The 27,244-nt window shown below is 35.9% G+C and overlaps 1 protein-coding gene across 3 annotated transcripts in view; it reads left to right on the top strand.

Moving 5' to 3' along the window:
- TTC7B (tetratricopeptide repeat domain 7B) overlaps positions 1–27,244 on the top strand; it is a 117,626-nt gene that overhangs the window by 72,525 nt on the left and 17,857 nt on the right. Inside the window, exons 16-20 of one of the 3 annotated variants that reach the window (XM_074542466.1) lie at positions 748–864; positions 5,020–5,117; positions 8,485–8,649; positions 15,341–15,481; positions 17,604–17,806. In XM_074542466.1, the coding sequence (XP_074398567.1) occupies positions 748–864; positions 5,020–5,117; positions 8,485–8,649; positions 15,341–15,481; positions 17,604–17,806 (724 nt within the window). Of the gene's footprint in view, positions 1–747; positions 865–5,019; positions 5,118–8,484; positions 8,650–10,366; positions 10,441–15,340; positions 15,482–17,603; positions 17,807–27,244 lie in introns of those variants that run through there. The other 2 variants (XM_074542468.1, XM_074542467.1) reach the window with 2 other exon arrangements.

The following is a 27,244-nucleotide window of genomic DNA, read 5'->3' on the forward strand; positions in this document are numbered from 1 at the left end:
TCTTGAGAAAACTCTCTGCACTTCTCAGTTACTATTAGCAGCCTCCAAGTTTGTATTTGGGATAAGAAACTTCTGAGCTTTCACACATCCCCCCCTCTACACCCTTCTCAGTCTTCCCACGCAAACCATATGAGCAATCATATAAATTTTTCACTTAGTATGATTAAGGTTGCAGTAGAATAAAATGCCAAAGTACACCTGGGTTTTAAAACAGAAAGTAGGCTAACAGTTTTATATGCATGCTCTCCTCCTATATATGCTCTGTGCTCTTTAATCTGTGATTTTGCTGAAAATTGCCTTTAAATTAGTATTTTTCTAGTATTATCTGTTCCTAGGTGCTGTGCCTCCTATAAATGTGCCTACTAATGGACTAGCTCCTTTATTGTCACATTGTATATATATTCTTTAAATAACTGGGAAAGCTATCTAGGTTAATCTTGGTGGAGAGCCTGCAACTTGATACATCCTGTGGAATCCTGTGGTACTGGCAATTTCAGTATTGTCTTATAACTTTTTTAAAATTAAAATAAAAATCGTGTCACCTATTGGTTCTGTCCAGTTGAAAAAGGCATCTTGTAAAAAGCACTGTTACTTTGATGGCATTAGATATTTATTGCAATTACTTCATTAAGCTTTAATTATTACTGTATTTGAAATTTAGTTTTCTCCAGTTTGGTGTGATGCTGTTCTTAAAAATATTTTTTCTTGGATAGGAATCACTTTTCACTTCTTTTTCCTTTTCACTAGATTGCTGTTTACAAAAGTCAAATTGGAATCCCTATGCAGAGGCCCAGATGAAGCACTCCTTACCTGTAAACACATGCTCCAGATTTGGAAATCCTGTTACAATCTAACTAACCCAAGGTAAGGTGCTGGAGAGTGCTGGGCTGCTCACTACCTTGCTTAGTAGCTTTGCAGGGCAATATTAGGTGTCAGAAGTCTTGCATTTACTTGTTTTGGTATTTCATATAAACAAACAAATTCTCTGGAAATCTAGAGACTGAGGTTCAAAGACACCAGTTGATGGTCATGTGAATCTACCCAGGGTTCTATGAGGTAAATGCCAAAGCTGCTAAATTCTGCAATGATAAAGACTGGTTATACAGATTGGGTAACTTGAATGAGTTACCCAGTTCTCAGTGTACTGGCATGGTCTTGTTTTGTTTCCTGATCAGGGTTGTAGTCTTTTATATTGGCTAGTGCAGAGATTGCTGTAGTAGGAATTTAGTTCAAGGGTTTTCACTGAATAATATGTAAGAAGACAAGACATTAATTAGAACCATGGAAGCATCAGTGGTCACATGAATAGAAATGATGTGCTTGCATCGTCACCATGGCTGTTTTTTTCAAGGGAGGTCTTGCTTATGAACCTATTTAGGTTCTTTGAAGGCATTAACAAATATATAAACATAAGTTGTTATAGTCCTGTTTGGGCTTCCAAAATGCTTTTGTTAAAGTCCTTTGCCATATCTATTTAGATAAGCTGTGAAACAAATGAGAAGGCCACTTAGCAGAAATCCATGCTGGTATTATTCAATATGTTTATCAACTACCTGGAGAAGGAGACAAGCAGAATTTCCTGCTCTCTGATTTGAAGGGTTGTAGCCTCTAGAGAAGAGATGCTACAGCAGAAGAGCTTTGTACCAGGTGGCATCAGATACCTGTGTAGCAGTATGATGGACGTTCAGTTTTTGCTGCACTTTGAGTCCAGTCACGTAAACACACGCATCTCTTTAAGAAGACTGAGAGAGTTGGCCTAGTGGCAGATGAGGGCAAACTGCTTCTCTGCTTAGGGAGCTAGTGAGCATTCAGAGCAGCAAATATTGGAGGGTGTGGCAGGAAAAGCCTGGGAGGGCACCTGAGTCAATCACAGCATATTGAGAGACCCTGACACTGCATTGTAGAGCAGGGAGCATCACTCAGGTTACAAAAAGCAAATGTCAGCAACCAGAAAGGTTTGAGCTGAATCTTTTCAATTCAAAGTGACTGAATGTGGAGTAGGGGCCAGGGAGAAAATTTCTCTTCTAACCTAGTGGGTGGTGCTTTATTTTAGTTAGCTGGTTGTGTGTGTGGGCAGGCAGGGTTAAGAGTTTAGTATCAGAATACTGCACTTTGCAGAATAGCTACAGTTTCTGTGCAAGCCTAATTTCAGACTGGCTTTGCATGTACTCCAACACAACTTTTCACCTTCCATCTCTGCTGTTATATCCTTTACACATATCAGGGCTCTAATCATAACTTGTCATTACTGCCGTGTTCTTGTTCTTGTGCTAAGAGCTACTGTGCCATGTTAAACACACTTTAAGTAATACCTCCTTCAGACATCAGCAGGGACTGTGAAAACTTACTCTTGGCTGTGTCAGCTTCAAACAGAAGTGCTTGATAACTCTCCTTGGCATCATTCTCCTTCATGAAGATCTAAGTGGAGAAATTAGTGAGGATTACTTTTCATGTGATTTTTTTTTTTTCATACTGATTTTTTTTTGTCTTGACATTTAAGTCTTTTCTTGAAGTTATGGTAGTGCATTAAAATCAAATTCAGAATGGAATGAACAGGAACTGTGGATAAGTGTCATGATAGAAGGAGCCAGATTTCCCAAATCACACATTCAGAGTTACATCAAGCAGTGAATGAGGATACCAAGTTGGAGTCTTCCTTTGGCTGGTCTGTGGGAAATGGAAGGACTGAGTACCTACAGATTGTATCACAGTGATCCACATCCATCCAGCTCTTATCCATGAGTAACAATTATCACTGAGACCTGAAATGTCACTTGGAAAATCTTTTCACCCAGCTGCACTCCTCTTGTACAGAAGAATGATGTTGTGAAAATGTTAATTTTTCAACCTTTGTTGTTTTAACACTGACTTCATTTTGTTGCAAAGCGCCATTTGAAAATTATGTCTTCACTGGGAATAATGGAAGCCTTTTAAAAAAAAATTCTTTAAGCTAGTAATAAAAGGTCTTTTAATAATTTTAAACCTTTTTATAATGTTGTTCTTCAAAGATATAAGTATCTTTTATGCTTACTTGAGATATCTTTTTCTATTATGATTTAGACTGAAGATTAATTTGGTGTGTCTTTTTCCCAATAAGATAAGAATTTACTTTATTGATAAGCTGTGGTTTATATTAAATATTTCTTCTGCAGTGAATCAGATTTAGTGGGAATATGCGTTTAGAGTCCCCAATAATATTTTAATAATAAAAATAAATCACAAATACCTAGACATACCTTAAAAAGGGCCAAATGCAATACTGTGAATTACCTTTATTCAGTCAATATAGAACTTTTGTCTTTAATTGAAATACAAACTTTTTTCTCATAAGATGGTTAATATGAATTTTAAAATTATTTTGTGGTGCAAGGCTTGGAAGATTTAAGGGTTTGCCTTTAGTCTACTGCTTAAAATGCATTAGAAAATAGTTGAATTTTTTTCCACTTCATGGTTTGCATTTGAAAAAGGAACAAACCACACTGCAGTGCCAGTGCTGTGCTTAGAAGATATTGACTGTAGGTCTGACTCTACTTGTCAGCAACATTTGGCATGGGGTTGCATGTGGATTGAGGAAGTGATTACCTCTGAAAATTTACACCAAGTGATGTAACAACTATAGCTGATAGTGTATGGCCCAGAAAGTTCCCCTCTGTTTCCTTGGATTTCTACAATGATGTCATTTGTAAGGAAATAATGCAATAATGTCATGCTAATGCAAAATTTTAAGTCTACCGTTTTAGTAACAGCTCTAAAAAGAGGGAGGGAATGATGTTTCACTGACTTTTGCAACTATTAAGAACTGTTGGGAGACTTCTTGCCATTAATTCAATCCAAATTCAGAAGGATGCAGTTGTAAAATTAAGGCAAATGGAGAGATGTTTTGAATTCCAGGCTTGCAGTTTAGATTGAAGTTTCTCAGGCTTTACTTTAAACTAGGAATTTCATACAGTTCTTTTTCTTCAGAAGAATCCGACAAAAGATTGCACTATGCTAAGTTGGGTTAGCAGTTAGTAATTAAGTTGGGTTAGCAGTTAGTAATTGAGCTTTAAAGCTTAATTACTTTTAAGTTTGTGGGTGGTTTGTTTTTTTAATGAGGTTTTAAAGAAAATATTTATCGATAATGAATAGTACTAGACTTAGCAATCCTAAAAATGAAATTACTGTATTAACCATAGAATGTTAAAGAAGGAATGCCCATATGTGCTTCCTTACACTTTACTGACAATGTGTCTCAATGCTTGCCTCATCTGAAGGAGGAAAAACACTTAGTTCTTCAGTCCCAGTTCTTGTGCTGAATTTTTAATAGTAGTTCTAGGAGCAGTTAGTTTTCCAGAAGGCATATCTACAAGGAGCCTGAGGGGCACATACAAATATACTGTTAAAGTAGAAGTGCAGTACATTTGCCCACAGGTGCAGTCAGTAAAAATCACAGCTACTGCTTTGCTCCTGAGATGTTAGAAGTGTTCAAAATGGTTCTGCTATGCTGTTAGAGTCAAGTTGAACATTAGGCAGTTAATATGGATATGTGCATATATACATAAAAAACAAACTGAAAACACGAAACTAAACCAGCCCTTTATAACATCTTTACCTAAAATTGGATGTCCTGGCTTTAGCCTTTCTATTCATTCCAGAGAAACTGTGGATTTTCAAACTTATATCTGCCTTCTCAGCTTTCTGTGAAACCTGTACCCCATATCATATTCAAGGCACAATGGATTCTTTCTGTACAGGTGTTAGTTGTGAATTAAATTAAAAGCCACTATTCCCTTTTTGGTTGTATTAATTATGAAAATAGAATTGCTGAAGTAAATAAAGATTTAATTTTGCTCAGCTTAATTCTGTTTTAATGCAACTGGCTTAACGCTCTGTGAGTGGTTAGTGGTGCTTGGTACTAAATTTGGTCATAGCAGTAACTTTTATAGCAAGAATCTTTGTGGGAGTAGGGCAGCATGCAACTTGTATATCAGTATATAATTTTGTATTTTGATAGCTTACAATTTCTGTACTTCATTACAGTGATTCTGGACGTGGGAGCAGCTTGTTAGACAGAGCTATTGCTGACAGACGACAGCTCAATACAATTACATTCCCAGATTTCAGTGATCCTGATACAGGTAAGAAATGCATATGAACAGTAAAATAGGTTAAGTGATCTGCCCATAGCTAGATTTTCTATCAGTTATTTTTTTTTGGTTTTGCAAAATGAAGTTATATTTTCATTATTGTCATATAAGTGAAAGTAGACATTGTGTGATATAAGTTTTCTTTTTCTTGTTTTTAATTTATAAAGTACTTGCTGACCATATTCTCTGTAAATTAAAATATCTATGTTATGGATCTTGCTGAGTTTAGTACTATTTCCTTATGCAAGGACTAAAAATTAGTATGCTGAACTAGCCTACATGCTAAAGTCCTGTGATTTTCGTTCATTCAATATTTGAGCATTTTTGCTTAAAAGATAACTTTTAAAAAAATTCAAAGAACTTTGAATCTCAAAAAAATAAAAAACATTGTTTTTAATTAATTAAAATCTCAAATATATGTTGAAATATAATTACATGGGTGGCTAGGCTTACTGTGGACTTACTTTAACATTATAAGCAAAATGTATAAGCAAAATTGTCATAAATCAAACATACTGTGGTATTTTTGCATACCTATAAAAAATTGTGGTGCACAGATATGCCACATAAAAACTAATATTGTTACATGTCAGTAAATACTGACAATATATAATTTGCCTGTATTAATATATTCAGTTATCCCAGTGCAAACAAATATTCCTTAGGAATTAGGCAATCAAAAAGTACACGAGCCATGCATTCTGAGGAGATTGCAGAAGGAATTATCATGATGCTGCTAATTTCAAAACTTTTGCCATATCTTACTTGTGTTCTAAATATTGAATTTTCTTTTTTCTGGGTTTTAAAACAACAAGAATGCTTTCCATGGGACCTTCCAGGGGGATATTTCTGCTCAATCACTATTTAACACAAACACCTTCTGGGAAAGTGTGCCAACCTATGAATTTGAGTACACTTGACCCATAAATTAAGACACATTAAAATGGGTACTGTATGTCTAATATCACAATAGTGCAGTAGAGAAAAATACAATTTAGTTATTTAACTTCTGAAAATTAAAATTTGATTGAATGTTCAATTTGAATATAAGGTAGTGTTCTTTGCTTGCTATAGTGCAAGCAGTTTTGATTGCAAAGATAAGGTCACTTGATTTCAAGACCAGCAATATGATATGGAGTAATGAACATGGAATCCTCTGTCTTCTTGTATTTGTATAATTAAAAGGGGTAAGAGAACATTGTATCATGCTGTGGTGATCATTCTATATTCCAGTCTAGCTGACTGTTTCATTTTTAAGAGCATAACTATGTTTTATGGGTTTCATATATATAGATAGACATAACTATAGATATAGTTTTATGCCTTCAAAAAAGTGCTTGTTGGAGATGGGTGTTGTGAAAGGTTTTTTGTGGTTAGTGATGGTTTTTGTTTGTTTCTTTTCCAGTGAGGACATATAGCTCTTGATTTATACCTTCAGGGTGTCCCATTGTATGCCTGCCATACTTGAGAGCACAGTAAATTGGTGCACTTTAAAGATTGCATAGTCCTCAATTCTTTTAAGTAAAGATGAACCCTCATTCAAAACAGTGAACTTTTCAAGAAGTTCGCCCCAAATGCAAATCCTGCAGCCAATATCCTGATCCAAATAGGATCTCTGTATACATTCTGATTTTTCTAGCTGGTCCAAATTGATTTTTTTCTGAATCTCAGCTTTATTGTTAGAACTTTATTGTCAAGGAGAACAAGGTGGAAAATTAAAAATATGGGATCTGGTTTTGATTATTTATATTATAAAAGGTAGTTGTGGAGGATCAGTGGGTAGATGTCCCGTATGTTTTAGGGTGTTTTTTAAGGAGAGTTAGAGTTGATTTTGGTTGTTGGTGGGGCTTGTTAATTGTTAATTTTAGCCAAAGAAACCTTGTTGCACTACCAGTCCTCAATTTCTGGCAAGGACTAGAACTTTGTTATCTACTGAATCTGTGTAATTATATATATAAAAAAGCTTTACATCCAGTATTTGTCCAGAATTCTTCGTCAGAATGTTATATAAACCTTTTGCAGGAGTTAAAGTATTATGGTACTACAAGAATAAAAACAGTCAAGTTTGTCATAGTATTTGAGAAGGCTTAAGCAGACTGTCAATAAAATATTATTCACAACAGATAAATGATAGAAACAATGGATGGTCAAGATATTAGACCTTTGTAGGGCTGAAAGGGCTCACCTGCAAAATCTGTGCATCCACAGTGTTTAGAAATGCAGAAGGAATTTGGCAAATAATTAAACAAATGTTAAAATGCAAAAAAAGTTCTGGCTTTGAATCCTCTCAGGATGGAAATATTTGATCCCCTCCTCATGTAATGCTACTTTGTGAATACATTTGTATGTCTGGATACATGTAAACATTTGGAAATTTTCCCCTTCATAACTTTGCTTGCCATCTATGATGATGATGATGATCTCCTTTGCCTGAGGAGAAGAATTCAGTCTTCTAAGTATCAAGAAATGAGAGCTAAAATTAAAATTTGAAGTTCATGTAAAATCCTTAAAAAAAAAATCCAGGTGCAATGGGGGTAAATTCTTCTTCTTTTTAAATTTATCAATGAAGCAGAAGCTGGCCTTTAAAGAAAAAGGATTGAAAACTTGCTTTATTTGGAGCACTTACCAATCCTGTAGTGATTAAGTGATTCAAGTTTAAATTTGTGTAGCCTTTAAAATATCAAAAGAATGTATTGTGGATTTCTTACAGTGCTAATGTCCTGATCAATAACTATGTCAAATTTGCTTTAAGCTTGTCAGTTTCAGTTGGCTTGCCATGAGTGGCATGCAGTTATATTTGTATATATCAATGAAGGAAATAAATGTAGAGGGGGGAAAAAAAGGAGCTTTGATGAATCAATCAATCTCACAGGGACACAGACACATTTCATATTCAAAGACAGACAAAAATATGTAAATCTCTGCAGACTGATTGGCTATTTGCTTAAAACAAATTGCAATCAATCTTTTTAAATCCTTTGTGTTCAGTTTGGTTGCAGTCCACCTAGTTTATCATAGGAAGAAACAATATTATGTGAGTTTTAGATTTTGGCCTTTTTTCCCCCATAAATATATTTTTTTAAATTTATGCATTGGAACATAAGGAAAAAATATTTTATTTGCTTTTTAAAACTAATTTAGTATGAAAGGAGAGTACATATAAGTAAAGGTTCATTTTTGTTGTTGCTGCTTTCAGAAGTGATGTTTATTTTATGTAGGAGCCATTTTGATCTTACCCAGCAGTGAAACAAATGCTTTGCGGTCTTGGCATCCACGAGTCCGTTAAACCCTGTTGGATCTTTTTTCTTTCCTGTCCCCCTCCACACCCCCTTACCATTCTCTTTGTTTCGCTTTTTAGCCTCTGATACTTCCTCATCTTCTCTCTCAAGAACAGAGTCTCCTCTCCAACTGTTTGTATCTTCTCATCTTCCTCATCCTCATCCTAAACCAGACACCTTTGTCTGGCCCCATGCAGCCTCTCCATACTGTGACCAAGTTCCTGAGCCCTGTTCACCTCCTCACTGTAAATTGGCTTTCTATTCCTGATGAGCATGTTTGTGCTGTATTATTCTGATAATCTTCACAGCTGATAAACCGTGGTTGAATAGATTATGTTTTAACAGTGTCAGGGAAATCTGGCCTTTCAGCTGCTTTTCATTAAATACTGCATGGGTTTTAAGTTTCATCAGAGAAAACTGTTTTATTCATCCCAAAAGATGTAAAGCTACAGACATATTCATGTTCTCATGAATGTTACAGAGAATTATAGGTGTTCAGTGAAAGAGATTATTGGTCAAAGCTGCTTTGTAGCATCTACAGATGTAAATTATTTCCAGTGCTGACGTCTTTTGCCTAAAAAGACAGTCCCTGCTACAGAATCTCCTATTATCTGGACAGTTTTTAATAACTTAATTTCAGAAAGCCTTGAACTAATTACAACCAAAACATTCCCTGAGAATTCACATGAAGGGAACCATCACCTAAATATCTGAGTGTATCATGATGCAGGTAGGGCACATTGGAATGATTTGGAGGAGGCATTAGAGCAGTCAAAATCAGCATTCTGCTGTTTCAAGTCAAGAGCCTTTCTGTTAAAGGCTTTCTGTTAAAGAGCCTTTAAACCAGCTGTAAGATCAGTCTCCATGGTATTTAAATACAAAGTGTGCACTAATGCTGCCAGAGTAGTTCAGGTGACAGGATAAAATCAACATAGTTTTTCAGCCATTACCTTTTAACTCCATTTAATTTCTCTTAAATTGTCCTTCACTCATACCTTTATAAATAGCACTTTTTTGTCACTGAATTTACTATAATGTGATCTTAAATTAATTTTGACACCTAGTCTTGAGACCAGTTTCATGTCAAATATATTAATTCCAAGCAAATTGTGGCAAATAAATCTTTGCATATTAGCAAAATTCACTTGTTAAATAGCTGACATGAGACCAGGGTTTTGAAAACACTAGCTCATATGTAAGCCTGGAACTGGAGGTGCCAGGAAATCTGTGTCCTACAGAAGTTTGAGTCTGACTTCCTTGAAGCATTTGAATAACTGATTGGCTGCTATTACACATTTGGGTGTTATTGAGTTGAACTTCTTCAGACCTATACTATAAACAGTACATCCCAGTTAACATTAAACTGCTTGTTCTTGTTCTTTGCAAAGCTCTAAGTTAGTAAGAACCTACTCAAGAATGAAGGCAAACTGAAAGAATGAAGAAGCCAAAGCACAGATTTCATTATGTGAAGCCCAAGTTTTCCATTTCCAAGCTCCTGTATCCTCAGGGAAAGGAGCTTCTACCATTTGTATGAGAAGGAGCAGAACCATGAAAAAGAAGAAAAAAGATATTGGAGTCCTTTGTACAGTGTCAATAATTAATGAAAGTTAAAGCTCTCTGAGAAAGGAGCAGTTTCCCTAGATGCCTAGAGTATGTTAATATAATTTTAGGGGCTGAAAATCCCATCTTCGATATCTTGCTCAATTCAAATTTTTTTTTCTAGTGAAAAAAGCCAAGGGCATTTTGTATTATTGACTTGACTTCCAATTTCTGTTGAACAGGAACATGATTTTAGAGTTGTAGCATCTTATTTAGTATTTTTTATCTTTTGAAATCCTGTCAACCTGATTTACAGTTTGAAGGTTATCAGAAATCCTTTGACTTTCTTACAATTTCTGCCTTATATATCTTTTTTTTTGCTTCTTACTTTGGATTGTAATTTGTGGTTTGATCTATCCAAAGGCAATCCATCAGATGCTTACTTTCATGGGGTTTACTCCCTTTTTTCAGTTTGTAAGTAGTATTGACTGTGCAGTGCTATTAATTTCTGAGGGACTAAAATCACCTTTTCCTGTAGCACAAGCCATACATGTTTTGTCCATCAGTGTGTAAAGCAAGGCTGGAGCTCTTTGCCCATTCAGTCACCCTAAGGGCTGTAATCATACGAGACCTGAATGCACTCAACTAACACTTGCATTTAATAATTAAAGAGGCAGTATTCATTTCTAGAGGACTGCAAATAAAGATATATTAGGCAGGTCTTGTGTAACACAATGGCCAACTGGCAGTACATTGTATTATAGCACTGCTGATCCAGAACACAATACTGCAACTACTGTTATGACTCATAATAAGGTACTACTTTCTTTTGTGGTACAAGTTTTGCTTGTAAAATAAATGAAGAGTACACTTTGAAATTATGAACTTATTAAAGCAGACTAAATAAGAAAGAATGAAGAATATAGATCAATAAAAATAACTGCTGTTTTAATCAGGATATGAATTAATATTCTTTTTCTCTAACCGGTTACCTTATAAGCTGTGTTCATAGCATTCACTTATATTTTTCATTGATTACTTTACCTTTGCATAAATTTTTTTGGGTAGTACAGGGGATCAATTTGGTGAAGGAGAGAAAAGTAAGATGATACATAAGCCAACATGTTTGACAATGACTAAGCACAGAAAATCTTTTTCAAAGAGCTGAGAGGATGCTTTGTGAATGATGCTGTCCTTACTTGACTACTGTCATCTCCATGCACAACTTTGTAGTAGAAGATAAGATAGCTTTGTAATTTGTGATTGTGAAAGGTATCTCAGACTCATAATGAATTTTAGATTTAAAAAACTGTGAATTTTGGCTAAATCTGCCAGTCTGTCTTATCAAATGCATCACTTCAGGGATGTATTAGTCCTGCAGAAGGTGCTGCCTCTTTGTATTATGTAATTGCTTTTCTTACAGTTCTCTGTGTGTCACACTACTAATGTTCTTACTTCCAGCTCTTTGTGTGCATGCAAAGTTGAGTCATGGGGGTTTTCATCTTTTCTCCTGCATGAGCATTGCAGTTAAAGCATTTTTTCTTCATGTAAATATTGAAATGTTTACAATGGAATGAATGTAATACTATTGAGTTTTTTTCTTTTATTCATTTTATTTTTTCATTCTCTTTTATGGCATAGAAAGAAACCCTGCCACAGTGGTTTTGTGAGTTGATATGAACATGTTCCATGAAGGATGACAGTCCATTCTGTTACTAATTTTCAGAAGGGAAATTGATGTACATAGTAGAGTGATTTTGTTTTTCTCAAAGCTGTCGTGCCATGGTCCTGATAGAGTCCACATATTAGTTTATGTCCATTACACTGCATTGTGAAGAATTTATGTGGAAATGACCAAGGAAAGAACTGAAGAAGTCATGACATGCTCATTTCCATAGGGTGTGTGGTATTTGTAAATGGTATTTAATGGGTGAGTTCATGTAGACTTTTCATAAAAGCCTGAAGAGAATAAATTAGATACTTTATTCACAAAAGTTTGACTGTAGGTATGACTTGGAAAAGAAAGGTTTTTGTGACATGACTTAATGTCTTGGGTAAATTGTTTTTGTTCAAGGCTCTTGGTAGGTTTTCTATTTGACATTGAGTTGAAACATTGAATCTGCAGCATGGTTGTTGCAGATAGGATGTAAGCATGATGAGAAGAAACTAGATTCTGGACAAGTGCCATTATAGGAAACTTGAGTGGGAGGTTATACCTTTTTGGTTTAGGAATATTTTGTCATGGTTAAGACCTTCTGTCACACTTTGCAATGTGATTGTGATTCCAGATGTTAATCCATTTAACTACTGAATTCTAGGTCTTGCAAAGACAGTCCTGTTTCACACTTGGCATTTTTAGTATAAACAAGCCTCAGAACAAGGCTAAACAAATGAAAGTGAGTAGCCAGGATCTATTTTGGTGATATATTAATTTTCCAGGCCTCATGATCTCTATTTCAAAATAAATATTTGCTGCTTGTGTTATATGGAGGGAATTTTTTTCTTGAGTCTCAAATGTCATGCTATAACAGCAGGTATAGAAGTTACCTAGGAAGAGCAAAGGTCTTATTGTGCATGAAAGATCATTAAAATTTTATATGAGAAATTGCTGCAACTCTATCTGAGCATTTGAAGGAAGCTGCAACACAGTGAATTGTAAGTGAAAGTGAGGGTATGTTTGTGTTTGGCTGTGGGTCCTGACCTCAAACCAAAGAAAGCCAAATGCAGATAAGACAGACACAAGAGAGCAGACAAAACAAGCTGGTGACAAAACAAGCAGGGAACCTCCAAATAAACTGGCTACATAGGATCTATAAAGCCTTAAGGAGTCTCTAAGACATACTTGTTACCCTCAGCTTCTCATGAGCCACTTTGTATCTTTACCAGTTGTAGCTGAAATTACTGTAGGTTTTAGGATTTTCATGTGAATATAAAGATCTGAACCTGTTAGGACATCCTGGGTTAGGACAAGGTACAGATAAGTTAGTTCTAATATGAAAATACTTGAGTAAAATTTGAAGGAAGGTAGGAAAAAACTTCTTAGTACACAATATCTTTAAATGGTGTTTAGTTTATAAAATGAAAAGCTTACTAAATGTGTTTTAACAAAAAGAGCCAGAAATGAGTCAGATGACAGCTAATTGTGCAGTACTAAAGAAGTATTAAGGGCTTTATAGGTTAAATTATTAGCATCAGTGCAATGTCCCTGAAAGGTGCCTGATTGGTCATTGCTTTATAAATGTGTGTGTTTTCTTCAGAGAAGTAATTGCTGCAATATGTTAAGGGATACCTTTTTCCTAAAGAGAAAATACAAACAATTTGAATTCTACCACTTCAAAGAAAAATTTTAGAAATACTTTTAAACTTTTTTTCCTCTTTTTATGCCACTCTATAAGGTCCAGGGTAGGAAGCATTCAGTATTCACTCTGTTTAATCTTAATACAGATGGCACAGAAACTCAAAAGAATCTTATCATAGTATAGTTCTTTTTTATAAGTAAATTGATCTTAAAAAAGTTTTAATAATGTATAATGATATGTGCTTTATGGTTAAATACTGGAAGCTTAAAATCCAACAGCACACTTTCTCTATGAAATTACTTGTGGCCTGGCTAGCAGCCAGAGTCCTTGCTTTAAATAATAAAAAAATATAGGCTCTTTTTAACACTAAATTGCATACTTGCTTTTCCAAAGGAAGAGGTTAGATGATCTCCTTTATGGCAGTGAATTGCACCTTTTCTTTAGAAATTGTTTTGGAGAGAAGAAGGTGCTTTCACTATTAGTCCCTGGAAGGCTAACAAGTGCCAGGCTGCAGTGATGTGCTGTACAGAAATGGCTGAGACAAGAACAGGGTTACTCGTGACTGGTGCTTATTTTTGGTACACTTGCTGGTATTTTTCTTATAACACACTCCGTGTGCTTCTTGCTTAGACTTCCCTTTTAAATTTCTTCTGAATTTAAGCTTTAAAATAGGGAACACAAAAACTATAGTGAATGTTCAGCTGTGCAGGCTGGACTTTGAGTTGTTTCTTCAGCCAGTAAAAAGAAAAGCAAACTCTACTGCCAGACACTGTTTCAGATATCCAGGGCAAATCCTTGTGCATAATGACATGAAATGCTAATTATGTCCTGTGCTGCTTTTCATTTGTTTCTTTCAATTAAGGGAACTGTGATGCATACTTTCACACTAACTTCCTCTTCCTATTGATCTGTGTACTAGGAATTTCTGGTGCTTTCTGGTTTGCTGATTTATCTTGTCACACTTAAAAATGTATGTTTCATGTGACAGATCTCTTCTCATTAAAATTCTTAGAAAACCTGTGATATTGAGAGCGAAGGTTTTATTTATTTCTTAACTTATAATGATGAGGACGAGGTTTTGGGTGCAGTTCAACTTGTACAAGATTCAATAATTTCTTTTGGAGTATCTGCCATTGTTGATCATTATGGATATGGTGATGGAAATAGACAATTTCTCATCTGATACATTATGGAATATTTTACTGCCTTTATTTTTTAATCAAGCCTAATCAGTATGAGCTTTTGTAATTTGTAATTATAAAACAACTAGAGATATGCTGACAAGAAGGAGTGTGGTTTAAAACATTCATGGTCTTGATTTAAAAAAAAAGTCATGACTAAATATGCTGGCAGTAATTGACTATCCAAAGTACAGTTGCCATTAGATATTCTCTAGTCATAGAAGCTTTTTAATTCCAGTACTTTGAAAAGGTTATTATTTGCCAATGAGATTCTAATCTGACTTGGAAATGATACACTTTATGAGAGTTATCCTTAGTATGCTCTGAGAATGTTTTCTATGCAAAAAAAACCTTTGTGAACTTTTTTGCCACAAGGTACTTTAACTCAGCCTTCTTGATTAGACAAGTTTTACATTCAGTGCAGTTTAATGGTGTATCTGTGATAGTGCGTGTATGATTGCTGTGTGTATTTTAGTTCTCTGTTTTGTTCTGTTATTATTGTAAAATAATCCTCTAATTGCACTCTGTGGAAAGATGTAGTTAATACTAACATCAAAGTGAATGCAGCAACCTGAAGGCTACAGTGTATGATACCATCACAAACCTTTTTTGGATTGCACATTGCCAGAAAAGAGGTGTCAAGTTTAATAGAGTATTCATAGTAGCAACCCAAAAAAATGTCAGGTACAGTTACCAAAGTTTAGTGTGTTTTTTATATAGAGTTTTAGACCAATGTAAAAGCTTTCATAAGAAAATTAATCTGGCATTTTAAAAAATTCTTCAAGATGGTAAATGTAAATTAAATATTGAGTTTGGGGTACAGCTTTTTACAGAAAGGGTTGCAATTAAATGTTTTATGCCATGTATATGGCCTTCATTATTTCTGTACTGGTAAATTCTGTTTATTGCTTCTACAGGCTCAGTCCATGCCACATCAATAGCAGCTTCCAGAGTGGAGCAAGCATTGTCTGAGGTTGCCTCTTCCCTGCAAAGCAGCGCCCCTAAACAAGGTCCCCTGCATCCTTGGATGACTCTGGCTCAAATATGGCTACATGCAGGTATTGTGATAGTAAAATTTATTTTTTATGCTCTCCCCTTTATTGCTAGGCTAAGGACTTAACAAAATCTGTTTGCTTCATTCAGAATCTGGTATCACTTATCAGATCATATTTTTTCCATGTGTGGGGCACCAAAACAAGCCAAGAAATAAAAAGCATGCTAGAGTTGCTCTGTGTGTAAGATCATTTATGAAAAATAAGGCAGTAGTTTTAGAATGTAGCTGTTACCAGTAGAGTCATATCTTCTGTGGAACAAATACAGTACTCTCTCCCTTATGCCTGAAGAATTTAGTTTCTGAAGTACCTAGAGTGTCTTAGTGCTTGGAAATCTAGGTGTCTTTGCAGAATCACAGACTATTCTGATTTGGAAGGCACTCAGAAGGATCATCAAGTGCAATTCTTAAGTAAATGATGCATGAGGGGATGGAACCTGTGACCTTGGCATTATTAGCACCATGCTTCAACAACTGGAGCTAATTCCAGGTCACTGAATCCTTTGAATAGAAAAAGATGTTTGTAAGATTTTAAGATTTTTGACTAGAGTTCCTGTAACTACAAAATTTTATAATAGAAAAGAAATAACTCTGCATGTGCAGGGAAAGAAACAGTAGTAGTACTATGGAGCAACTATCCCTTGCAGCTGTGATAATGTGCCTGAATTCCCTTCTTTTCCTTCTGCTTTCATTACTGTTAAAGATTCAGGATTGTTTGTCTAAATGTGGAGTCATCTTGAGTGCATTTAGTATTGTTATGATGCCTCAAGCTAACTGCAGTATCACAAGTAGCTGTTACATAAAATTTTAACCAGAAAATTATGATCCAGTGTATTTTTATACAGTTAAAAATGTATAACATGCAATTGTTTTCATTGGTAGCTGGATCAGAAAGATGTAATTTAGAAATCAGCCAGCAATTGTTACATTTTGTTCTGCTTTCAGAGAATTTTTCAGTGACATATTTTTTTTCTTTCGTGTTTTCAACAAAACCGTGCTTTATTTAGCATTTATATAGCATTTAAATTTACCTATTTACATCTACAGTTTTGTGGCATGAAAGTCATTGTAGGGTAATGGCTCCCAGTTATAAATGGTTTAGTGGTTTAGAGAAAAAGCCCAGAAGATTGGAAAGAAAGCAATTACAGTGATTAATAATAGTGATCTCATTTGGTCTACTCAAAAGCAACACAGATTAGAATAGGGCAAGGTCCAACAGGGTGTAGTGAAGTCTCCTGCTCTGCATTGTGGCAGCATTGACTTTAAATATTTATAAACTGCCACAGATGACCATCTACAGTAACTCTTAGCATCTATAATGCTGATAATTTCTCAGCCTTCTGGGGCAGCTTGTTCCACTACTTATTTTCTGTTTGGTGGGGTTTTTTCTGGGTTTTTTTTTTGGTTTTTTTTTTTTTTTTTTTTAATTGTGGGTCCTGGCAGTTTGGTTTGCCAATCTGAGTTTCTTCTTTCCCAGCCAATGCACCAATTAATGTAGTGGGTTTAGTACTGGCCAAATGCCAATGCACTCACTACAATTATTTACTCATTTCCTGCTATGAGATAAGAATTAGGAGGAGGGCAAAACAGGCTCAAAACTTTAAAGGGTATAAAGAAAACTTTTTTAACAGAATTAAAAGATAAAATAATAAGAAAATGAGAATAAAACTTCAGAACACGTCTACTCCTCCCACACCCTCTTTTCTTTCTCACTAACAACGTAAAGAGGCAAAACCTGGGGCTTTCAGTCAGTTTACCACTTCCAAAATAGTCTTTCTTAGAGAGAGGAGTCTCTCTTGCCATGCCATGGAGACTTCTCCACAAGAACAACAACAACAAAAAAATCCAAGACTTAAGATAAAAATAGCAAACTAGAAAGAGTATTCTGGGGTTTCAAACAGCTATTTAGAAGTTGTAAGTGCTTATACACTTAGAAAAGCAGCTTTCCTGAAAGAGTAATGCATTTAAAATAATTTAGGTAGTAATTTCTCTTTTAAGTTGCAAAATTTTTTTAGGAAAATAGTCTTTATCTAAAGTGAAACTATTTGCAAATAAAGCACATATGACAACATCTAGTCATGGTATGATGAAGCAAGAATCATTAATTGGTCCTGACATTCCTTCCACAGCTGAAGTCTACATAGGAATTGGGAAGCCTGCTGAGGCTACAGCATGTACCCAGGAAGCAGCTAATCTCTTTCCAATGTCACATTATGTTCTCTACATGAGGGGTCAGGTGGCTGAACTGCGTGGAAACATTGATGAAGCCAAACGCTGGTATGAAGAGGCCTTATCCATTAGTCCTACCCATGTGAAAAGCATGCAGAGGCTGGTAAGTCTTGAGCCCATGGTCATGAGCAATGTCATCTCAGCTGGTGACACTGTACTGTGAAGTCCTGACTTGATGTAGGTAACCATAACTTGTGAGTTTGTGATCTATATTCTTCTATATGCTTTGGAAAGAGTCTTTCCTGGCATTTATTCTGTCTTTTGTGTGTTGGGACATAAAAGGATTTGCAGGCCACAAGGCTATTTCAATCCTAGTAGAAACTATAGAAGAAGAAGCAATTTGCATCTGCCTAATATTCATGCCATTGGGAAGTGGAGGTGGCTTATGGTAAGAGAAGAGTTGGATACTGTACAGGAAAGACCAGTCATTTTGGTATTCTGAAGTAAAAGTTAAATTCATAAAATCATAGAAAATTCTAACTTGGAAGAGACCTACAAGGATCATCAAGTTCAACTCCTGCCCCTGCACATGAGTCACACCATGTGCTTGAGAGCATTGGCCAAACACTGCTTGAACTCTGTCAGGCTGGTGCTGTGACCACTGCCCTGGGGAGCCTGTTCAGTGCCCAACTCCTCTCTCGGTTTTCCTGATATCCAACCTAAACCTCTCCTGACACAACTTCAGGCCATTCCTTCAGTCTGTCACTGGTCACAAGAGAAGAGATCGGTGTCTGCCCCTCCTCTTCCCCTCACAGGAAGCTCCAACTGCAGTGGGGTCTCCCCTCAGTCTCCTCCAGGCTGAACAGACCAAGTGCCCTCAGCCCCTCCTCCCATGGCCCCCCCTCAAGGCCCTTCCCCATCCTCATTTCCCTCCTTTGGATGCCTTCAGTTCCTTTATTTCCTTCTTACACTGTGTGCCCAAAGCTGCACACAGCACTCAAGGCCACACCAGTGCAGAGTTCAGCTGTTTTCTGCATTCTGCATGTTTATTGACTACCTTAGTGCTATCTGATAGGTTAGCACCTGGGTTTTTGAAAGGTAGAGAATCAGTCTTGCCCCAAAATTAATGTATAGCTCTGAGTACAAAGGTACCTTCCCCAATATAAACATGTTTGTTTATATACTTCATGGATACATACATGTACATATTGTGTGTTTACTATGTTAGGAAAATTACATTTAAAACAGTTTTCTTCCAGATAGAGCAGAACAGAAGAACTGAAATCAGCTTCTTACCCAATCTTTTTTTTTCAGAAACAGAAGCTGGTTTCTGCCTAGGTACTTATGAATTATTCAGAGAAATTTCTTGTGCATCCCTGAGGGAAACATATGAGACAAAAGATCAGATGGGAAGGCAGCATTGAGAAAGTTTTTTGTTTCACCTTTTTCAGCATTTCAGGATATTTGAGCCTGCTGACAAATGCCAAAAGATTGCCTTTCCTGAAGAAGCAGGCAGTCAATCTAAAGCAGTGCAACTCAGTGAAAATGAACGCTCATGTTTTGCTGGATGTCTTTTTGCCCCTCCTCTGAATGCACTTTTGAATAAATAGTCTGTAAACACACAGTGCTCTTCACAATGACTGAGAAATTAGCTGTCTAAGAGACATGTGTTGTGAGATGAAAATTACTGGGCTTCCAATCCAGGTTTCCTCTTTATGAGATTTTCTGTTTGAGTCCTAGTTTGAAGGTAGCTGCTCATTTCATTGGATTGTACAGTCCTTTTTAAGAATTCTTGTAATTTAAAATTATGTTTCTAAGAGCTTTTGCTACTATTCTGCACCTTTTCTGCTCTCGGATGATGTTTTGAGTATATTCTGAGATATTTATGCTGTTTAAATACAAATATTCAAGACGTATGCTATAAAAATACTTTTCCATGTAATTTCATGTAGGAGAAAGTACAAACTTCTGTATCTTTCTTGACCTTTTGACTATTGGAAAAAGTATTTTAATGAGGAAGCTTGTAGTGTTTACTCTTGCCTGTGTGTATAGATGAATATCTGTACATCCCAACACTTTGTTCATGTATGTTTGCCTATTTATTAGTAAGAAATATGGTCTCAGTGGTAGGGGAGCTATCACAACAGCAATGTGGAGGTACCAGCTCTATGACAACAGCTCAAACATTAACTTCTAATATTTGTATTCACAATTCTAAGCTGACAATTGGTTTATGAATTGGTTCTATGCAAAAATAACCCCTTTATTTTCTGTGATTAATTTGATATTTAAAAAATATTGTATATGGCTTTCTAGCAATGCTTAGAAAGCAATATCAGCTGCAACTTTTTCCACTTAAAAGTTACCTTAGAGCCTACATTTAGTGAATTTTAGAGAAGTTTTGGTGAATTTCCTTTTGAGGGGCAAATACTGACTATAAATCATAGCAGCTTTATGTATAAAATGCAACAAAAAGTGAGAAAGATTTCAGGATGACTTGAATTCTAGCATGTAGCATCTGTATCCAGGCCTGCTTCTCCAAGTGAAATTACTTGAAATATTTGTATTGGAAATCAGTTTGGAAGGACTTTTGTTTGTTTTTATTAAAAGTTTAGAATGAGTGACACCTGACACTCAAGATAATTTCCTGATGCTAATGATTTGAAAATCTGGATCTTTGATTTGAGGGTCTTTGTAGTTCTCCAGAGAGGGAAAAAAAAAAGGCTCAATAAAATGTGTGTTTCAATTTGTATAAACAACAATAGCATATTGGGAATAGGAGTTTTCTCCTTTTATAATCCATCCTTTAAATGAAGTTACATCACTCTGGTAGGAAGGATGAAAACCTGAACTTAGAAACATTTACTATTTTTCATATAACATTTCATACAATATTTTCACCATAAGTCTCTCTAAGTACCTATTCCTGAATATGATCTACTGTTTCTACACAGAAACAACCTTGTTAATTTAAATTCCTGGAGAACTGTGTAAGTGGAGACCAGGAAGGTTAGTTTTGTGGCTTCAGAAGCGTTGTACTTCTTCGTGGGAGTTACAGCATGTGCTGTGCTTTGGAGTTTCTGCCAAAAGACTCCTGCATTCGTCTCTCATACAGATCCACGTTCTATCAGTGTGACCATGAAGACTCTGCAGAAGTCTAGTGTAATATCTGAATGAAATTGCTTTCTATTGGCTGGCATCATAATTTTTGCAAAATTACAATATTTTTAAAGAAACAATTTCTTACTCATATTGCTGTTGTCTCTGAGGTTTTCACAGATTTACTCCTTTTTCAACAGAGTTACTAAAATGAAAGCCAGGAGATCTTGATGATGGTGTGAAAATTGGAGCAGTTAAGAGTGATGAAAGAGATCTGTTTGCCAACAAAATGATGATCAAAAATGGGAGGGTTTGACAGGGAAGGTTTTTACCTTACTAATGAAATGCCTAAGACAACATAACACCAAATGTTGGAGTCTTGATCCGTGAGTAAATGAAAAATGGTTTAGCTGTACTCTGCTCAACTAAACTTGGGAAATGGAGCTGCTTGGGCCATCCTGTTGCATTGCCTAAGATGGGAACTCTTCCAACGGAGAGCTGGCTGCAGGGGCAGCATGTTCCTGTTCAAGCTCACTGCTATTTCCAGCCCTTCTAAAATGTTGGGGGGGCTTATTAATTAAATCTGCCCAACAACAAAACTAGCTTTTTCCAAGGAGAAATGCTGTCTAAATTCTCTGCAGTTCCTTGTAGAACTAAATTATTACTAAATTATTATTTCCTGCACAGTTAATGTCTTAATCCATATATTCATTCACTTTATTTTGTTGAGCAATGCTCATTTTAAACTCTGCCTTATTCTCAGGTGCTATTTTTTACTGTTTGTCACTAACTGAAATTTTCTCCAAGACAGAGGTTATACCAGCTTGCTATTTGGCTAGCTCTGACTGTTCACAAGATGTCAAGAGGGAAGCAATAACATGTCAGTATTAATTAGGTGTACTTTACAGAATTCTTTTGAACAAATGCAGTGTCCTTTCTTCTTTTTAAGGTTTGTATAGTGCACTCAGTAAAAACAGCATGAACTTGTGTTCTAAAGCTTTGAAATGCTTTGGTATGTTTTCTGTATTTCAAATAATTTTTTTTCTTACACCTAATGAAATTTAAAATTTTCTTTGATTATCTAATTTTTAAAAGATGATTTACACTTCAGTGTCATATACCTATGGTTATCACCTGCCTGATTTTGGCCAGAATGGATTTATTTATGCAACTTTCTCCATTCTCCCTATCCTTTATCACCACCTCCAGATTTCTGCATTATTGCTGCCTTCCTGCTTTTCTCATTGTTTTCCTCCACCGCAAAAAAAAGGAACAAATATTCTTTTATCTTCTGCAGTCAGAGTGCTGTTGTGGAAAGTAGCCCTACTGCTGACGTCTGGAAACTCCTGAAACAGACCATCATTCAGTAATGCCTGAAATGGCAGTGAATATTTCAATCCATTGTCCAGGAAACAAATCTGTGTATTCTCTCTCAGGCTGAAAATTTCCTACTTAAATCTAGCATTGAGGTGAAATATGTGTCCAGCATATGTATGCTGCTGTAATCCCAGGAGACTGTAGTATTTCCTGAATATCAAAAAAAACCCACAAAAAACCATAGCACTTGCCAGTTAATTTTATTAGTAATTTAGGTTCTAAGAGCAGAAAACTAAAACAGGAAGGGAGAAATTACATAAACAATTTGCTCATGTAGAAATTAGTTTTCAAAAAGCAATATCTTAGGGAGTTACATTTCCTACTTCACACTGTTAGATACCCGTTAGTTTCCTATAATTATGCATAGCTAAACCAGATCTCATAAGGCTTAGATTAACCATGCGTGCTTTAACTCCAAGTTATAAATACAGTTATTTATTTCTTACTGTGCTATACTGACTTCTTATATTATTTTTCAACCCAAAGGTTGAAAAATAAGTGCCAGAAGGAAGTCTGGTATGTATGGGTTGTGTGTGCTTGTGAGCCTGTCACAGATGTTGAGTTGACTGAAAGAAAGGAAAAACAGAGAATACTTTAAAACATGAATTTAGAACCTGTTTGAAGGGGTCATGGGAGTTAAGGAAGAGAAAGACAGTCATCCAATTAACTTTTTTCTTTCAGTAATTCAGTATTCTCATGTGGAAAACATTCAGTAATTCATTTGATTTTCATCCTCAGGCCCTGCAAAGTAATATTGTTGGTTTGGGCCTCACAGGTTTGTCCTAAGGACGTTGTGCTGGTTCTCATGGGTGGTTTGGGTTGTAGGTGGTTATTACCGAGCTAAATGCTGATGCCAAATCTCAGTGCTCCTTTGACTCACTCTCTAAGTGCATCCTTATGCACAGGGTGCTTGATAAAGAATGGAGAAATGTAGGTCATTGTTTTGTTAGATTTGTGTATAAAATGTTGTGGGTTTGCCCTTCAGAAACTTCAAAATCATTTCACAAAAAGTAGAGAAAGCAAAATACATGTTTGGCCAAAAACTCACTGCTCCTTATAGAGTGCATTTCACTGTGATTTGACCACATCTAAACATCTAAATATTTCAAGTGATTGCATTCAGTACCCTGAGAAAACAATGGTCATTCTGCTTGCATTTTGGGGTGGAAACCGTTGAATTCAAGGACCATTTCAATACATTTTAAATACGTCATCTGCTGTGAGGCACTCCCAGGCTATATTCTCTTCTGTCATGAAAATATTATTTCCCCTTTTAGCCTTACAAGAGAAAACCATCAGTGCTTGGTGCAGCAAAAAATTGCATAAAATCAACTTGCATGTTCATTAGTGCTTGAAGTATATTACAGTGGAAATCGAGGTGAAAAATTAGGGAAGTGTTTTTCCCTGTTTGTTTCAAAGTTATTTTATTTTTTAATTGAGATCAAATACAGCAGTTAACTACTTCATACTGACTTGGAGAAAGATTAGTAGAATTTCTTAAGTTCTAAATGCTGTATCTGAATTTCACAGTACTCTTTTAACACAGATCTATATATGTTCAGCATTTGACAACAATAACTGCTACAAATCTGAGTTTAAACTAGAACCTAGTTTCCCTTTTGGAAACAGAAAGTGACTGTAGGAATTTGCAGCACTAATTTTGTTTATAGCTTGAAGCACTGAACTCCCATTTACTCAGCCAGGACTGTGTTGATGCCCTGAGAACTGTTGTTCTGTAAGTGGAATTATGGGGCTGATGCTATTACAGGTCTTGCTTCATAACTGGAGTAAATACAGAGTATTCCATAACATCGAATACTCTGTATTTACTCCAAATGGCTTAAAGCAGCTGTGACAGGAGCAGATCTTTCTACAAGAAAATACCTCCATTCTTGGATGCTTTTCACCCAAAGAGTGAGCTCTCTAAGGCTCTTCAGCTCTTTGGTGCTGTCCTCAGCTGTCAGCCGTTCCAAGAGGAACTCTGCAGCTTGCTTAAATGGGTGTTTGGTTTAGACAATCTGAGGAGCAGAAGATGCAAAAGGCAATCTGATTTTGTGCAGCATGCACAGTGGTTGCATTGAAAGGAACTGGACTCATATGGGGCAACTGAGCTGTTGAGGTGTGCTATTTATTGATAATCTAGTAGCAATGGTTAAGGCAGCTTTCTAAATACAGAGAGAAACTCTTTCAAATAGAAATGTCAGGAAAGTTAATTTAAAAAAAACCACCCTGAAACACTTATAGGCTCAGAAAGCTAGGCTTGTTTGTTTGGCTTTTTTTAACTTTGGGGGTTGGTTGGGTTTTTTTGTGTTTTTTTTTTATTGTAGGGTTTTTTTAGCAGAAGGATTTTTGCCTGCAATCTTAGCTTTAAATTTCTGTTTTCATGTTATCTGTGTGATAGATTTTTCCACAGTTTATCTATTCAGGCACAGCTTGCCAGAAACCATTTTATCACTTCTGTTTGTTCCCATTTTAAAAAGTGGAAAATTAATTAGTGGCAGATGCTGGCAGAAGGAAGGGATGCTTTGGCTAGAGTTACTTCTCTTTATTTGGCAGGTCACGAATCATTCCACTGTTTTTATTGTATTGTGTGGAACTGATAAAATTTCACCCACCAGATAATTCATGACAATTTGCTGCTGAAGCAGGTCAGTCTGCAATGTGCAGTATTACTCCAAAGTTCCTTCTCTTTGGAAGATTTTAAGAATCTTTGTTTTCAGTTTTTGAAATACAAGTAGTGGTCATCGCAAGCTTTGATTCACATTTTATAGGATAAAATCTTTGAATTCGGTTCTGTTATCAAAACTGAGCTATTATTAATTGACTTCATATACAGCAACTATGAATCAAATATTATAATTTGGGAAGTAGCAACCAAGTATAGTTTCAAGTTAAGGAAAAAATCCAAGGATCATGATGGCCCAGTCCGGAGCAAGGCTTTGGTTTTCTAGACATCATAACAAAGCACATGAGCTGGGATTCTCTGCCCTTCACTGTTTCAGGTAATTGACAGGAACAGGAGCATGATGAGATAGCATTTGTGTGATGGTGACAGTATTTTAGGTGCACATGGAAGATGCATCCACTTGCCAAGAGTTTGTGGGGGTCTCACATCTTTGGAGATACTCAGAATCTGACAGCCCTTGGCAACCACTGTAGGTAACTCTATTTCAAGTTTGGCTGTACAGAATCTTAAGTTCCCTTCCTACTTCTATCATCCTGTGATTCTAGGAATGCAAGCAAGGCAAGCTTTTTAGACAGAAGTAATGATTTGTGTTAGGAAACATGATGGGAACACTTTGTGGACAAAGTCTTGTAACATTTTCATGTTATGCAAGACTTCTTGTATTTTTACCAATGGTAAAAATCTATACAGCACAAATTTTGCTCCTCTCTTGTTTCCGTGGTACATTACCCATAGCAATCATAGAAGGAAGGTGCAAGAGATTAATATACCTTTCTCAACTGAGGTCACTCATCTTAACTATATGCATATAAAATATGCACATGTATATATATCTGTACATACATTCTGTCCTACAAATCAGTCTTAATATTTTGGATACATCTTATTGTCGTTGCATACAGAATTGTCAGTAGCAAAACAGTGTAATTGAAAAGCCTCAGTTGGGACCTCCAGAAATTAGGTTTTTGGGCTTCTGTCTCTCTCAATGTTTTTCTTAAAGGTTCAAGTATATCTTAATGATCTGCATTGAGGCTCCTATAGACAGACACGTGTCTAATATTATTTAAAGAAAACAAAATATTTATTGCTCTTTAGCATTTTTACATGGGAAGCATCTCTTTTGTAGTACCAAGTAGAGATGATCAAGAGCCAGCAAAATTGTAAAAGCAGCATAAAAAAATTTTCTTTTTTTGGGCTTTTTTTTTTTTTTTGGTGGGTTTTAGAAAGGGTAATTCCTGTTAAAAGTCTTTCCAGAGTCTTTCCAGCTTCTTATGCCTTGTACCCTCTGAAGGGCTGGCTACATTAAAGTCATTGACAGATGGGTTTTGTTGACATCCCTTTTCCTCTCTGCCTTTTTTTCTGGGTAACTGGCTGCCTAAAATAGAATGTAAAACATACAGATTTATACTAATAAAAAAACATTAACAAGGATGACTAATTTAACATAAGGAAAATGTCAGTAGTCTTAGTAATTCAGGAAATGGCCAGGAGGCCTAGTGTCAGTGAAGTGCTAATAGTTGTTCTTGATATTTAGGTTCTCCTTATTTTCAAAAAATGAACAAAAAGGAAAAGAGAGAAGGCATGGAAAAAATTGAAAATGTGTGCTCTTCCCTGCTATCCTCTGTAGTCTCTTACATCCCTTTTCATAGATGCTTGCTGGTGCTTTTTTGCATGGATCTCAAAAGTTCTATTTTTGTTTTGCTCTGTGTAATTGCCTTTCAATATGAGAATTGCTTTGCAAAACACTTTTTAAATTAGGTCATTCTGCTGAAGTATGCACTGAGCTAATTATGATTATTTTGCTTCCCTGGGCAAATTTGTGCTCATTGAATTTATTAAAGTATAGCTGGGGCTGAGAACTTACACAGCGATAAAAGCTATGTAGCACCTGGTATGCTTTGCTTGTAGGTAACATCTGGCATCTAATCACTTATAATTGAATTTCATATAATTAATAAAGAAATATTGCTAAGGATTAGGATGGGGAGGTGTAAATATAAAGAATGTGAAAAAGGCTTTGAGAGAGTAGCCATCCTCATCTTTAAATGAACCAGAGATATTTTATTTTCCTTCTCCTGAGAAAGGCTCTGTTGTAGTATTCTGTAGGTGAGAACTCTAACTACAGGACATTTGAAGCCTGCAATCATCTACACATGTTGTCTCTCTCTTTTTTTTTCTTATCTTTTCTTGTGCTGCATACCTTTGTGAATTGGTGAAATATAATTAAGTGCTACCATCAACAGCAATCTGAAAGACATAAACCATTCCATTGGCTTAGTTGAGGTGGTCAGTAAATGAGTGTCAGAAACTTGTAGCACCATGCCAGGTGTCTGAGCCCTGACTCTTTCTCAGTCTCTCTTAGAATAACCTATTATTATAAACTGGTGCAGCAGTTATCAGTGCATCTATTTTGCTATAAATCTCGTGCAGTTTTCAGTG

This window comes from Zonotrichia albicollis, chromosome 6 (assembly GCF_047830755.1).
Source record: "Zonotrichia albicollis isolate bZonAlb1 chromosome 6, bZonAlb1.hap1, whole genome shotgun sequence".
NCBI lineage: Eukaryota > Metazoa > Chordata > Aves > Passeriformes > Passerellidae > Zonotrichia > Zonotrichia albicollis.